Source organism: Mus caroli, unplaced genomic scaffold (assembly GCF_978045245.1).
Source record: "Mus caroli unplaced genomic scaffold, Mus_caroli_1 scaffold_15, whole genome shotgun sequence".
NCBI lineage: Eukaryota > Metazoa > Chordata > Mammalia > Rodentia > Muridae > Mus > Mus caroli.
The window spans coordinates 55,052,833-55,069,442 of record NW_028227270.1 but is presented as its reverse complement, the minus strand read 5'-3'; the positions used below and the strand labels follow the sequence as shown (position 1 = coordinate 55,069,442).

Genomic DNA, 16,610 nt, shown 5'->3' with positions numbered 1-16,610 from the left:
TTGATTCAACTGGTGGCCTGCATGTAGAAGAATGCAAATTGATCCATTCTTATCTCCTTGTGCAAAGCTCAAGTCCAAGTGGATCAAGGAACTCCACATAAAACCAGATATGCTAAATCTAATAGAATAGGAAGTGGAAAAGAGCCTTGAACACATCGGCATAGGAGGAATTTTCCTGAACAGAACACCAAGAACTCAGGATCTAAGATCAACCATTGACAAATGGGACCTCATAAAACCAAAAAGCTTCAGGAAGGCAAAGGACACTGTCAATAGGACAAATAGGCAACCTACAGATTAGGAAAAGATCCTTACCAACCCACATCTGATAGAGAGCTAATATCCAAAATATACAAAAAAACCTCAAGAGTTAGAATCCAGAAACCCAAATAACCCAGTTAAAAAATGGAGTACAGAGCTAAACAAAGAATTCTCAACTGAGAAATCTTGAATGGATGAGAATCACTTAAAGAAATGTTCAACATACTTAGCTATCAGGGTAATGAAAATCAAAACAACCCTGAGATTCTGCTGTATACCAATCAGAATGGCTAAGATAAAAAACTTAGGTGACAGCAGATGCTGATGAGGATATGAAGAAAGGGAAACGCTCCTCCACTGCTGGTGGGGTTGCAAGTTGGTAAACCACTTTGGAAATAATATGTATTTCAATAAAATGTTAGAAAATGTGAAGGCAAATATCAAACTACATAAAGGCTGTTTGGGTTTTTATTCTAATTTCACTCTAAATGACATTAATTTTTTATGTTTCAAGTTTTTAATTTTCATTTATATAATTTTAAAATTATGGACTTGAGGGAATTTTCATAAAAGCAAATATTTCATTGTCTGTTACACAAGTTAACATATGACATGTTTTCAGAAATTATAAGTGGTATGGGTATTAGTTGTCCCTATAGTAAGTCAGAATGTTTATTCCTTTTCTGCCATTTCTTATTTTAGTATAACAAAAACACAATCTGAAATATATCACAAAACATAACAGCAATATTTCCCTGCCTTGGTGTTTTATGTTAGTCACAGAAAGCCAGACACCGCCGGGCGTGGTGGCGCACGCCTTTAATCCCAGCACTCGGGAGGCAGAGGTAGGCGGATTTCTGAGTTCGAGGCCAGCCTGGTCTACAAAGTGAGTGCCAGGACAGCCAGGGCTACACAGAGAAACCCTGTCTCGAAAAACCAAAAAAAAAAAAAAGAAAGCCAGACACCTGACCAGTATTGGGAAGTGATTCATATATGTCCACACTGTCTTAGATCATAGTTCTGGGATAGTATCAGGTAAATTTTTCATTTAAATTTTTCATTTTTGAAGCTTATAAGCATGAATTACTATTTTTAAAAATAGGTGTTATTGTTTTAATTTGGTTTTGTTTTGCTTTTTTTTTTTTTTTTTTTTTTTGGTTTTTCGAGACAGGGTTTCTTTTTATAGCTCTGGCTGTCCTGGAGCTCACTTTGTAGACCAGGCTGGCCTCGAACTCAGAAATCCACTTGCCTCTGCCTCCCGAGTGCTGGGATTAAAGGCGTGCGCCACCACGCCCGGCTTGTTTTGCTTTCAAATCTTTACTCTAGGACTTCCTTTTGCCACTTTTCCAGTTGCCTGAGTGATCAAACTCTTCTTGTTAAAACAGAACCTTAGGGAATAAATCTCTGATGACCAACACCATGGGAACTATATATTCTTTATTCTTATCTCCTGCAAAATTGGGCTGAGGAAATTTTGTGCGTGCATAATTTACTGCAGAATTGAAGAGGAACTCAAGGGTCAGCTAGAAAGGGAAGGAAAGATACTACATATTTAGGTGAGGTCTATTTTACATAAAATATAATGTTATCTCAAAGACCCCGTGACCAATTATATTAAGTATATTTGAATTTTAGTTAAATAGATGAAGATTCTGACTCAATCATACTTTTCTGAGAATAACAATTGATTCATGAATGTAACAGGCATCAATCCAAATTCATTGGAGAAACAATGTATCCTAAACTATTAATGACTATAAAACTGAGATTGTGCTTATTATATGCCAGGAATCTGCACAATACTTTTACCTATAAAATGCTTTAGACTTTACAGTGAACCATCACTTTTAATATCCACACCCAACAGGTTAAGCTACCAGAAAAGTGGTCATACTAAGGCCAGGGTTTTTGATACCAGAGCCTTATTATCCCAGATATTAGTACACTGAACTCTTTCTCTGTTTCATATCACTACTTTGAGTATTAGAGGTTCCTAGTAATAAACAAATTGGAAAACAATAGCCAATTTTTTTCAAAATTGTAAGTACCCCATGCATACAAATACCTACCTCATAAATACACAGCTCCATCACTTATTGTTTTAAAAAATTGATATCTCAGTATACAACAAAGTCTCAATTTACTGAAGTACAAGTGTTCCTTTAGAGAGGATACTAAATTAAATTAAGTTTTATGTGGTATTTGTATAATAGCTCATGAAGAAGTGTGTACCAGAGATGGAAAAGGTAAGAGAAAAATAATTTAACAAGAGCACATCAATTACAATGAAAAGATCTAATTTTATAAGAAGCATATATTACTTGATTTATTTTGTCTTATAGCTTAACAAAAATTCATTAGTTTGTCTAGAATGTATCCAATAATTTTTTTATGGAATGGATAGTACCTCTCATGATATACACAGCATATTTTATGGATCCTGTGAATATATCATGTTACCTTATAAAAGGAGATTTTCAGACACAGTCATGAAGAATATGGAAATGAGATTATTGTGACCTATCTAAAAGAATATAGTGTCATCATAAGGGACCTTATAAGAATTAATAGGATGAACAGATACAAAACATGAAAGACAAAAAAGGACAGAGACCAGAAAGGTTAGAAAGAGTGTATATGTTAAACAGTCAACTTAGGAAATAGAAGACACCACATACCCAGAAATATAAGGTGTTTTTAGAAGTGGAGATTTCTCCTTTAGATCTTTAAAAGAGAAAAAGGACAGTGTGTGGCACTGAGACTCATTCTATAGTCATGTCTCCTAGAAAGATGAAGGCTTTTGTCTAAAGCTTTTAAAAATCTAATATATGTTGTAGCATAAGTAAGAAATTAAATATTGAAACGTGGGACTATAGGTGAAATGATTTTGCACAGTACTTATGACTTTTCAACATGTCCATAGTGTACTCAATATACCAATTCTTAAAATGTATAACTGAATCAATAGTTATGTCTCATGTATCCTCATGTCTGTCGTGTTCTCTTTTTATGTTTCTGGGGATTTAATTTAGAACCTTGGGACTACTATACAAATACTTTACCACTGAGCTATACCTGTAGCCCTTATTTTTGCAGTTTGATTTTGAGACTTATCCATATTTTTATTAATTAATAATAAAGTAATTGCATGATTTGAAATAACTCATAGTTTCATGGCCTTTGCATTGCTGATAAGACAAGGTGAGCATAATATTGATGTATTCATAGATGCTGATTCTTTGTATTCCTATACTTATGTATTTCCAACTCCTTTCTCCTGCAGCTGTACTTATTCCAATTTTTCATGGCATATGGAACACAGTAGACCAAGGTTATAAACAGAATGATTCTAATGCTATACAAAAGTCTATAATTTAACTTAATCCTGTAGGTAGTAAAGTGTGAGATTTTTCTTCTTGTTGTATCTCCTCTTTCTTTTCCATCCTCTGTGGCTCTGGTTATAAAATGACAAATTTTACACATGTCTCAGAGTTTATTCTACTTGGATTCAGAGGAGGTCCTGGTATACAAATGTTGCTATTTCTGATTTTTTTATTTTTGTATGTTATAGCAGTGGTGGGGAATTTTGGCATGATTATAATTATTAGGATGGATGCACAGCTCCATACTCCTATGTATGCCTTCCTCCAGAGCCTTTCCTTTTTGGATATCTGCTATTCTTCCACAATTGCTCCTAGAGCTCTGATAAACTGCTTGAAACAGGACCATACAATATCCTTTGGTGGGTGTGCCACACAATTCTTTTTTTTGTCTCTTTTTGGAACCACAGAAGCATTTCTCTTGGCTGCCATGGCCTATGACCGCTTCATTGCTATCTGTAACCCTCTTCTATACTCTGTGAGTATGTCCCACTGGGTCTGTGGATTGTTGGTATCAGGGTCCTATTCATGGGGTGCAGTGAATGCTGTCACGCAAACCACGATGACCTTCACTTTGACTTTTTGTGGGTTCAATGAGATCAATGACTTTTTCTGTGACGTTCCACCACTCTTATCCCTCTCATGTTCAGACACTTTTATAAACCAGCTGGTTCTTCTTGCTTTATGTGGTTCCATTATTGTCAGTACCTTCTTGACTGTTTTTGTCTCATACATCTATATCATTTCAACAATATTGAAGATCCGCACAGTACAGGGACGCCAGAAAGCTTTCTCCACGTGTGCCTCCCACTTGATTGGTGTCTGCTTGTTTTTTGGTACTGTTTTCTTCATGTATGCACAGCCCAGTGCTGTCTCCTCCATGGAGCAGAGCAAAGTGGTGTCTATCTTCTACACTATTGTCATTCCCATGTTGAACCCCCTTATATACAGCCTGAGGAACAAAGATGTCAAACAAGCACTGAAGAGAAGCAAGCAGAGATTTTGTTCCTGATTCTCTGGCTGTAGGTCTCACAAAGTAACCTGGACTTCACGCCAATTCATTGTTACTCTCATGATTTATACTCTAGTAGTGGTTCCTTTCTTTGAAGTTTTTGATTTAAGGAAGAGAATGTATTTTATTTTTATATATTTATCAATGAATAAAATCATGCTGATGATTTGCTGATGAGAAATAAAATGTAAACTGGGAAAATGGATAATTGCTTTGGTATGTGTTTATTTTGCCTCATATACAGGATCCTAATCAGATTTCATCATAAAAATGATTAAACAATCAGACAATATTTATCTTGGATGTAACTCATGAAGTAGTAAAACAGATCTTTCCAAAACTGAAGAAACTCAAAATGCTTCAATACAAACTACTTAGCAGTGTATAAATTAATTATTGGTATTTAATATTAAAATTAATAATAAATTAGACAAAATTTATTGATAAATTGTTTTGAGCAGCTTTTATGGATTCTAATTAACACGTAATCTATCAATTCATTCAATTGAAGTATTAGAATACGTTATGTTTTAACGCATGTGTATGCTTGTATGATCATCTCATAGTGAAAATAACAAGTGTGCACTCTGCCATACATTTCCTTAGAAAGTCTTTATAATGCTTTCCCACTTTGCTTATGAAATGAAGCTCACCCTGGATAAGCTTTTATCTATTTTTTGTCATGTAGATAAGCTTGCTTTTCCACATAATGGGGCTTAGAAGGGTTGTGATCTCTTAACTATTTTGATATCTATCTAGCTCATGTAATTATAATTCATTCATGGGTAACATCACATGATATTAAGATTATGAGTATACTACAATTGGCTCATCCATTTATGTGTTGATAAATATTTGAGCTGTTTCATTTGAGGGCTACTATAAACACAGCTGTTATGGATATTTTTATGAATGTATGTGTGTATATATGGAGAGAGAGAGGAGCAGTTTCTTTATCTGAAATAAATACCTGGAAGTTAGTATATATTTCTATGTTTTGAAATTGTTGCAATGTTCCATTAACAGTTCACATTTTCACTGTGTGTTTCAAATCCTCTGCATTTTCATTAGCATATGGTATTCTCTCCCTTTTTTTATGTAAACTTTTTTTTTTTACTAAATTTGTAATGGTGTCTCATTTTCATTTAAGCTGCATTTGCTAAACTGTAAATGATCTCCAAAATATTTTATATGCTTACTTTTTATCTGTATATTTTGGTTTATGATGTGTCTATTTAAGTCTTATGCACACTTACCCACACTTGGAAACTACTTTTTATTACTAGCCCTGGAATACAGACACATCTTTAGTTCACACCCTTAATCCCAAACGATAAAGGTAAAGTCAGTTTCATAGAAGGGAGCAGCCATGGTTGAAAGTGACTTCTATCTGAGGGTCAAAGTGATGAATCAGAGGAAGATTTGACAAAATGTTTCAGAGATATGATATATCCAACTCTCACAAGAAGAGACAGGAAGGAAATGATATTTAAAGAGCAGTGCAGGAAGAGAGTCAGTCAGTTCTGTTAAATCAGTTGAGTTCAGTTCAATGTAGTCAGTTGGGAGTGAGTGCAGTGAGTGCAGTGAGTGCAGTGAGAGCAGTGAGAGCAGTGAGTGCAGTGTGAGTGCAGTGTGAGTACAGTATGAGGCAGTGAGTGCAGTGCAGTGCAGTGCAGTGCAGTGCAGTGCAGTGCAGTGCAGCTGAGTTTGTTCATGAGGTCAAGCAGTTCAGGTCAGCAGAGGCAGTTGAAGTCAGAGAATAAGAAAGAGCCAGAAGACTAGAACAAATTGCCAGAGTTAGTTTGAGACCAAGCAGAGCAATTTACTGAGAAACCAGATTGAACCAGTAAGTTTGGAAAGGAATTTGAGCCAGAATAGCTAAGATGAACCAGCCAGACAGAGCTCAGAAAGAACTAGAAAAGGTGAGCTTATTCAGCAACAAGTCTCAGAGGCTGAAAACATTCTAGGCCTAGATTAGATTGTACAGAGGCTAGAAGTTTCCAGGACTAGGCCTAGGTAAGCAGACTGAGGCAGTAATCCTCCAAGTTATATTTACAATATCCTTTATGAAATATGAGGATTAAGATATTTTTTCAGGATGTAGCTTGTCATTTCATTATTTTAACTGTTGGAATCTAAGAGTCACCCTACAACCTACACAAACACCAATCTCAGTCAGATAGGGCTGGTTTATTGAATGAACACTCTAACACTGATTGATCAGGGCCATAGCTCAGAATTTGGGGCTGAAGCTACAACCACAAACATCCCTCAGGGCCAGCTCATGAAGAAAAACCACTCAAGCTCATGTGCAGGTGCAGGAAGTGCTGCCTGGTGGTCAACTCAGACTCAAGCTATTTTGGCTATCTACTCAGAACAGTGCTAACTGACCTTTATTCTGATTGGTCCTAAGTGGAGCTTACAGTCGTCAGATTTCTACAAAAACCTCATAACATATAGAACATAACAGGGTATGTGTTCAGCATGACCCTGCTCTGAGATGAGTTATTTTTCTGTGACAATGACTGGCTGGCATATTATAGCAGCACGAAATAGCTAGCAGGCTTGGAACAAAATGGCTACTCCTATTCTGGGGGTGGAGGGACAGACCTCAACATTACAACACCCTTATAAGAATAGAAGTCTAATTAAATGCAGTGCATTAATTTGTTCATGTATTTATTGTTCTTCCATTGCCTTATATAAAAGACTTTTGCTGCTGACACGCTGGTACGTTCTTATACTCTGAACACTCAGAAAGCTGAGGTTATGAATTTGAAGATAGGCTGGTTATCATAAAGTCAGACACTGTCTCAAAAATGAGGTGTAACTTTAAAAAGATCTTTGCTCAATTCAAAATCACTAAAACTTTCTACTATTTTTTACAGGTTTATAGCTTCATGTTGATAGCTGGTTCCAAAATAATTTTATGTTTTAATTTTAAATTAAAATTTAATTTTGTGAATCTAGCTCAAAATTTCACTTTTTGTGTGACTTTAAATGTTCCCAAATTATTTATGGAAACTTGAATTGTTTTTTTTTTTCCTACTGAATTATTTTTGGACTTATTTCTTAATGTTGGTTATCTCTATAAGAATAAAGGGTTTATTTACAAGAGATTTTTACTATGTTCTGTTAATGTATTTGCCTATTTTTACACTAATACTACACATTGTAGTTTTGATTTTAGGAGACTTTTGTTAAATAAAATGATAGACAATAGCAGCTTCCATTCCAGAAAGGAAGCTGGCACATAATTCATAATTTCCTTTAACTATGAGGTTTATTAAAACAAAAGGACTCCAAGTCCATGGTGTGGCCTCGAGGTATAAGAAAGAGCATTAAAAAGAAACAATACAATATATGGATATCTAAATATGGTAGGGCCTTAAAGAGAAGGAGAGGCTTTCCTTTAAGGTCTGGAGAGAGTTAACAAGAACAAGAGAGAGAGTGACATTGAAAGGAGTGGTGAGCCGGGTGTGGTGGCACATGCCTTTAATCCCAGCACTCGGAGGCAGAGGCAGGCAGATTTCTGAGTTTGAGGCCAGCCTGGTCTACAAAGTGAGTTCCAGGACAGCCAGGGCTATACAGAGAAACCCTGTCTTGAAAAAAACAAAAAATAAATAAAATAAAATAAAATATTTTTAAAAGATCCTGCCTCAAAACAAACAATAGATATTAATCCCATTTTATAGAGAGGACTAAAAAGCCGAATCAGTTTGCTAAGCTAAAGAGTCTGAGGCAAGCAGAATAATATCCCAAACAAAATGTCTGCACCTTAATCCACAGAAAGTGTGAAAATGCTGTGTTATCTATCAAGGGAAAAATCTAAAATTGTAGAATTAACTAAGGTCACTTATCAGTTGAGCTTGAAATGGGGAGATTTATGCAATCATGATGAATACAGCTCAACACAAAATCATAAACTTACTTAAACATTATAAAAGTATTCTGTAATATTTATTTATTTATTTATTTATTTATTTATTTATTTATTTATAGATTGCAGACTGACTGCGTGTTTCTCACATTGTGTCACAACAGCCAAAAGCTGGACACAATACTATCATATGAGTCCTTATACTTGAGAGGAAGAGGCTACATAAACAAAAAGGTCATGTCGGAGATATAAACATTAAGAGAAAGGGCAGAAATCTATGCTAATAATTTGCTGTTTTCACATAAACTAAATTTGTGACAAGTTGATTTAACAGAAAATGAATACGGAGTCCAGGTCTACCACCACTGTGCAAAAAGAAAATCTGATAAATTCTTTTGTAAAGAATTGTTCTGGAAGTCTATTGGGGAACTTTGAACAACAACTCAAAAAAAAAAAAAAAAAAAAAAAACTTCTCGTGACTGGTGTTGAGTTTTTGTTGTTGTTGTTGTTGTTTTACTTTATTTTTTTAATTTTGGCATTTATGATTTTATTATTTGTTAACTAAAAAAGAAACATAATCTTCAAACTCTTGAGATGTCTGTCTCAACCTCAAAGTAGGTTTTGAAAATGATAATTGTACACCCCTGGCAATGGGCAAAGAGGCACCTTGTTTGTGGTGTTGATCTTATATCAGTCAGGGGCAGAGCAGATGGCAGATGGCAGTTCTTTGTTCATCCTAGCTTGATGCCTGGCTTGGTGGCCAAAGCTGTTTCATGCCTCGGGCACATAAGAAAGAAAGAAAGAAAGAAAGAAAGAAAGAAAGGAAGGAAGGAAGGAAGGAAGGAAGGAAGGAAGGAAGGAAGGAAGGAAGGAAGGAAGAAAGAAAGAAAGAAAGAAAGAAAGAAAGAAAGAAAGAAAGAAAGAAAGAAAGAAAGAAAGAAAGAAAGAGACAATTGTAAGATTTAGAGTTTTCTCTTACATGGGTTAGTTAAAATAAACATCTTGAAATAGCCGAGGGAGAATTGTCAGCCCAGATAAGAAATTTTCAATTAAACTATACATGTATATTTATATACAGACTTCCATTATTATAGTTTTTAAACATTGTTAATTAATAGTATGTTCTCTTGTGACTTTTTCATATATGTTTACTATTATTTTTCCATCCTCCTTCTGTATTTCTCTCTCTGTCTGTGTCTCTCTCTAATTAGAGGCCTCAGTTTTCCATTTTTTTGATCAGATCACTTATACAATGGTATGTTTCTCTCTATTGCTTCTCCACTCCCTGTCTTAGCAATGGTCCCTTTTTACATTTCTTGTTTTTGTAGTTACTACAGAATATGTACTCACATCTGAAGATTTAAAGCTAGGAGACTCCAATAGGAAAGAGAAAATTTTACATTTGTCTTTCTGGGTCTTGGTTACCTTACTCAATATGGTCTTTCCCAGTTTCATCTATTTATCTGCAAAGTACATGATTTTACTTTTCTTTATATCTGAAAACTATTCCATAGTGTTCCACATTTTCATTATCTACTCATCATTTGAAGGATATTTAGGTGTTGAGGAGAATATTTTTGAATGATTTCTGATGATGTTTTGAAGAAGCCTAATTGAAAGTTAACCAACTTATTTTTCTCTCAGAACTTTAATATGCAGTTTACTGGGAAGGAGATAGACAGAAATTTTGGCTTTGAAGAGTCAAGGCATGGATGCTAAGTGACATGCTATTAATAAAAAGGATCAGAGAGGAAAAGTTACTTTGGGAAGTTGTGATGAATTCACTAGAAGAAAAAAAAATACATAGAGTCTGGAGATAGGCTTGCAGCTTCAGGCTTTAGGTTATGTGTAGCTGTTCATATGGAGAGGTGTGCTTAAAGACCTTTGGCCAAGAAGACAGAGAAAGAGACTGGAAAGGGGGAAGGGGTTGGTTAGCCAATCAACCCTGAGAAAAAATGGACTTCAAAGTGTCTTAGGCATTTCCAAGGGCTGTTTATTTTCAGTATTGCAAAGACCAATGCTGCTAGCCATGAGACCTGGGGGAAGAAGGTTATCCAGTACCAGCACCTAAAGTATGCATGGTGACCCCCTCTAGAATAGCTAGATGTAGCCATAGAATCAGGGAACCTTGTATTGGTCTGGCTGGAACAGATTAGGCCCTACCAAATTGCAGCTCTGAACAGTCTGGTTCTAGGAGAGGGGCACGAGAAAGGGCTCAGGTGTCTTGAAAACATCATATTAAAGGGATGACCCTAAGTGTGAATGCTCAGACAGAAGTCAGAATTCCATTAGTGGGTGGAATGGGACTGAAAACACTTACAAATGGTTTTTTAAAACAAAAGTTTGGAGAGAGAAAAAGAAGAAAGTAGGGGGAAATAGTGAAAGAAAATGAATAAGCAGAACATGAATAAGCAGCCTGGTGAAGAAAAAAAAAAAGAATAAAGCAGTGGGGGCTGGAGAATTATTGTTAGCTTACGTTTCAACTCTGTACAAAATATTAAATAAAATGAGAGCTAGCACTAATAGCCGGTCTAGAAAGAAAGCCAAACCTAATTCTTAACCCCCCTTAGCTTTGATATTTGTTTGAATAACAGAGTCTCAAGACCATGACATAGCCTTGATATGAGGAGAGCATTAGACAGAAACAATAAAATATGTGGAGATCTAAACATGAAAGGGCCTTAACGAGAATGGAAGGCTTTCTTTTAAAAATAGCCTCCATGAGAGGAATGGTAAGGGGACAGGCTTTGGATGAAATCCCTAGAAAATGGAAAATCTAACTTTTTGAAGACTTTTATAGATGGCAGGAAGTTTTATTGGCCGGCACCATGCAGGAAGAGCCAACAGTGGGCAAGTGAGCTCCTTGGAGGCAGCCCATCTTCTTGCTTGGCTATGACAAGTGCACTCTGGAGAGGCACATCCCTGCTATGGATGTTCCTTCTCTTGTTTTTCATTGCCACATTCCTCATTTATTTGGATTGGTGTGAGACCCTCACTGCCTATAACCTGGTGTGTTTACTTTTGGATAAGTTTTCTGAAGATCAACATGAAGATGAAAGTTCTTGAGAATGCTGTTTAGATGTTTGGTGGAATTCCTGATTTGATTTAAGTAATTTTAGGAAGTTATCCTGATTTAAATAATTTTGTCAAGTTAGGGTAGTTGATAAAAAGTTTAAAGTTAGAATTGAGAATATAACATGCCCCTTCTTCATAGAATGACAAAAGCTCCATGAGTTAGGGAAAAAAACATAGTGAGTGTTCATGCATTACAAGTATGTAATTGTACTCGCAAGAAAAATAGAATTGGGACAAGTTAATGATGAAAGAAAGAATTCACTCTTGGTTGGGCCTGAGTACCTTGTGATCTAGAGTTGTGGTAATAGGTTTTTGGTTTGCACCATAAAATAAAAAGATTATGAACAAATAACAAACAATTCTATTACAAGTATAAAAACAGGAAAACAGATGATTAGCCAGTCTAGCTGATCAAGACTTCAAAAATAAGATGCAAAACACATGACCTATTCCTTATTAAGTACAGATTGTTGTCAACCAAGCACAGGGAGAAACTTGCTACTATAGACTTGGTCTGCTTAAACTTCGTTAATTTATGACAAAAGAATAATTGCTTTAGGGTTACAATCAGCCTGTGGGAAAAAAGAAGGATAAGAATTGTTTAGTTAGATATGTTTCAAAATCAATCAATAATACTGTTGTAATTTCCTCTTGTGTGATAATTTTAATGTTTTTGAAGAATATGTTTTTGTGGTGATTGTTTTCAGAAAATGTGTGACTTGTGGCTATGAGGTAATTCTTTCTAAATAGAAAAACTTTGTCCTAAGGGATATAAGAAAGGGTTAAGAGAAAAAAGAAAGTGCTGGAGCCTACTTTTGCTTTTCTCTCCCCCTCCCCCTCCCCCTCCCCCTCCCCCTCTCCCTCTCTCTCTCTCTCTCTCTCTCTGTCTATGTGTCTGTGTGTGTGTGTCTGTGTGTGTGTGTCTGTGTGTGTGTGTCTGTGTCGTCTGTGTCTGTGTCTGTGTTTGATTTTCCTCCTTTCCTTTTCTCTAATTGCTAGATGCCATAGGCAGCAGCTCCTGTCAGTCACTACCTGGACCAACACCAGTCAGCCTCCCTTAGCACTGACCCCAGTCAGCTGCTTTCAGCACTGACACTAGTCACGGATGCCACACCTCACTGCCTGATTCAATTCACCCTTTGGTGTCAAAGCTGGTCTTTGACATTTTATATCACATGATTTAATTCAATGTAGCATTTCTTCATACAAGCTGAATTAGGTCTGTAGACCTATAGCACAACCAACATACAGTAATACTTTATATATTTGGAAATTAGTGAATGTGCATCTTAAATGTGTTCGCTCCAAAGATAAAAACACCTATATATGCAAGGTGAATGTATATGTTAATGAGCATGTATGTTTATTTCTTTTTAATGTTTGAGTGATCTTGAAAGAAATTTAGTATGTTGTGGAATATTTGTGCTGAAACAGGCATTTTTGATTTATTCACACCCTTGAATATATTTCAATACTTCCTAGTGAACGTAATGCTGTTTATGAATTTTCCATCTCAGTCTTTTATAGGAAACACTTCCCTCCTATGCTGTTTCTACATTATTCCTGCTAACCTGCTATTTTCTTCAAAGTTGTCGAATTTTGTCATTTTCCAGAATGATCAGGTGTTTTTCTTTCATTTTTTAAATTTGGCATATTATATTGAATGACTTTCATGATTATGCCATGTTTCTATTAAACACATAAATTTAACCTGGTCATTAGCAGGTAATTGTAAGTTGAGATTTCAAAATCAAATTTCTTATATTTCATTTAGTTTTTTTCTTAATATTGCTTAGATGTATTTTTCTATGGTTCATCTTGTGGCTTTGATATACTGTCTAATCTCTTCCTTTCTTCAATAAAGACTAAGGAAGATGCTCTTTACTCTTAAATTATTTGATACAATTCTCTATAGAGTAACAATTCCCTCTCATTTTTTGAAGAAAGAATTTTCAATAAAATTTCTCATTATAAAAAACTAAGCTGGGCAGTGATGACACACGCCTTTAATCCCAGCACTTGGGAGGCAGAGGCAGGCAGATATCTGAGTTCAAGGCCAGCCTGGTCTGCAAAGTGAGTTCCAGAACAGCCAGGGCTATACAGAGAAACCCTGTCTCAAACAAACAAACAAACAAACAAACAAAAACAAAAACAAAAACGACAAAAAAACCCTAAACTCTCAATACTTTATTTTCATGTTACTTGAAAATTTCACTGACAGTAAGATAAACTTAATTACCTAAGGAAAATACTAATGGTTCTTCCTTTTTATGCAATGAGCCATGCTTTGCTTTTAACTTTACAAAAAATAGGATATTCTTTAGTTCTGTTTCCTTCTTCCTTGGAGCATTTCTCCCACAGTGTATTAAAATCATTAATTTTCTCAATTCAAAAGTGATATTCACTTAGCCTCTTAGTTTCCCAAGAGATACTCATTGCATCAGATGTCTGTCTGTAGATATTATTCACAACACTAACGATGGTTAAAGTTTGATAGACTTCCCAGAGGACAGAACATGAAGATAAACTCCAGGAAAAAAAAAAAATTGGTCTTCTTGTTAGGTTAACAAGTCCCATGACTATTCTTCAAATATTTGATTTGCAAAATGCTTTGTAATATTCTAAGACATTACCACATTATTTCAGACAGTAATGTATCTTAATTTTTTTCTTATTTTTATACCAATGTGCTATGTAGTATTTTAACTCTACATAGTAGGATTGAAGACATGAGCTTTGAGTGTTAATTGTCTACATTGTAAGATGTTCATTCCTCATTCTTTACAGGTAAATATATATATATATATATATATATATATATATATACCAACTATTTAAAGATATTTCTTTTTTTTTAAGATTTATTTATTTATTATATGTAAGTACACTGCAGCTGTCTTCAGACACTCCAGAAGAGGGCGCCAGATCTCGTTGCGGATGGTTGTGAGCCACCATGTGGTTGCTGGGATTTGAACTCTGGACCTTCGGAAGAACAGTCGGGTGCTCTTACCCACTGAGCCATCTCACCAGCCCTAAAGATATTTCCATAAAGGTGATATAATTTCTTTAAAAAGTGTAACACAATGCCAGGTACATGTTATTCATAACATCTACATAGACAATTGTTTTAATTAGATCCTATTTATGTTTACTATATATGTTAAAGCTATATTACCCCTGGCTATCATCTAAAATTATTTCATTGACTAGTTTCAAATGAATATTTATAAAATATATGTAAGACACACAGAACAACCATTTAATGAGCAGCTATATAGAGTCTATCTAATTTTAGTAGAGAAAATGTTACTTTAAGAATAAGTAGGGGCAGGGAAGTTGGCTCAGTGGGTGAGAGTATGGGCTGTTTAAACAAGAAGACTAGTATATGAACAGCCAAACTTGGCAGCTTGTACCTATTACCTCATCTTTGGGGGTTGATGATGGAAGAGAAGACAGGCAAATGCTGGCAACTCAATGTCCAGCTACCCTAAATCTATCTAATAGGGTTCGGTGAGAGAACTTGTCTCAAGGTGCAAAGCCTTCCCATGTGTGGGTGTGGCTACATCAATGTGTACATACAAGACACACATAAAGAACAACAAAAAAGTAAATCCACAATTTATTATCCATGTTATACTTAGATTGTTTTTGTTACTGTTAAATTTTTAAGTAGGATCCTATAGTACTTTTTTGTGAATTATTTTGTTTGACTAATTTTAGTAATGAGGTTTATCCATGTTTATATACTTGTAATGAACTTTTTTCTAGTGCTATATTCTACTATCTGTATATTCTCAACACATTTTCCTACTTTTCTATCAAACTACAATGGATTATTGCTAAATTTTGCTGGTTCATATGACATTGTTGTAAATGTTCTTGTATATATTGTAGTACATTTTTCTTGGATCAGAGACACTGCTCATTTTTAATTTTATTAGTAATGTCAAATTGTTTCCTGAATTGGTATTGATGCCAACTATTAGAAATGTATAAATGCTCCATGGATACTGCCAGTGTAAAATTGTTACTTACCTAAAGGGTATGAAATCTTAGCTCTATGATTGGGTAACTCTTTGGATTTTGCTCAGTTAATAGTGCTGTAGAGAGAATTATTTGAAATATTTCAAGATGGATTATAGTTTTTGGTTCTGTACTGTTCCCCATTTTGCTAATAAGGGTCCACAAATTTTTTACAAAAAATATGTCAATTCTGTAATTTCAGGATATTCAACATATCTCATAGAAAAGAAAGTATGATAAGGATATACACTAGGTATTATTTAGAAATTTCAGATCTAACTTATCTGTTTGAAATTGATGTCCATTAAAACACATTGGTGAAAAGGTTATTGAGACATGATTAGGATGTAGGTCAGGGTCAGAATCAAGGTCAGGTTAGAGTCAGGGTCAGGGGTTAGTGGTCAGAGTCAGAGTCAGGGGGTTAGGGTTAGGGTTGTGTTAGGGTTTTGTTGTGCTATGTGAAATCAGTTTGGATCATTTCTCTCATCTACCGTCATTGTCCTCTTTCTGGTACTATCACTATCTTCTTTCCTGCCCCAACAAAAGTGGGTTACACAGGAACTCGGAATTTCCTGATGAAAAGTATGTTACTTTAACATGGGACAGAGTTCACACAAAACAGAAAACAGCTACTGCATTTGCTCTACATTTCACATGAGGATCCTCAAAAGACGAAATCAATCATGGGACTTGGTGCCCTTCTTTGATGATGATTTCATAAATAAAGCATAGGCCATGTGATTTCACCACAACTTTGGTTAATATCACCACATGGGACAAACTAAAATGGTGCCACCATTATACTTTATGGTCCCACTGAGTCAGTGGTATTTCCAAACCACATTTACCTTAGACAAAGTAGAAATATCAGACATACAAGGTGTTTATTTTGTATCTTAGTGTTTTGTTTTGTTTTGACTTGATTTGATTCCAATAGCTGCTACATTATATATTTAATGTCTTCTCAAAAGAACCTAAA

The 16,610-nt window shown here is 35.2% G+C and overlaps 1 protein-coding gene and 1 non-coding gene across 2 annotated transcripts; both read left to right on the top strand.

The window, feature by feature from the left end:
• The first annotated feature begins 3,726 nt into the window (after positions 1–3,726).
• On the top strand, positions 3,727–4,653 carry LOC110308682 (olfactory receptor OR9H1-like). Its single transcript, XM_021181095.1, has one exon. The coding sequence runs from the start codon at positions 3,727–3,729 to the stop codon at positions 4,651–4,653; it is 927 nt and encodes a 308-aa protein (XP_021036754.1).
• Positions 4,654–9,172: 4,519 nt separating this feature from the next.
• Positions 9,173–9,323, top strand: LOC115029124 (small nucleolar RNA SNORA48). The gene has a single exon (XR_003834695.1). It is a non-coding gene; the product is annotated as a small nucleolar RNA SNORA48 (small nucleolar RNA).
• Positions 9,324–16,610: the final 7,287 nt, after the last annotated feature.

Excerpts from the sequence above, each read along its gene's own strand:
- LOC110308682 (XM_021181095.1), top strand. The coding sequence starts at position 3,727 with ATGACAAATTTTACACATGTCTCAGAGTTTATTCTACTTGGATTCAGA.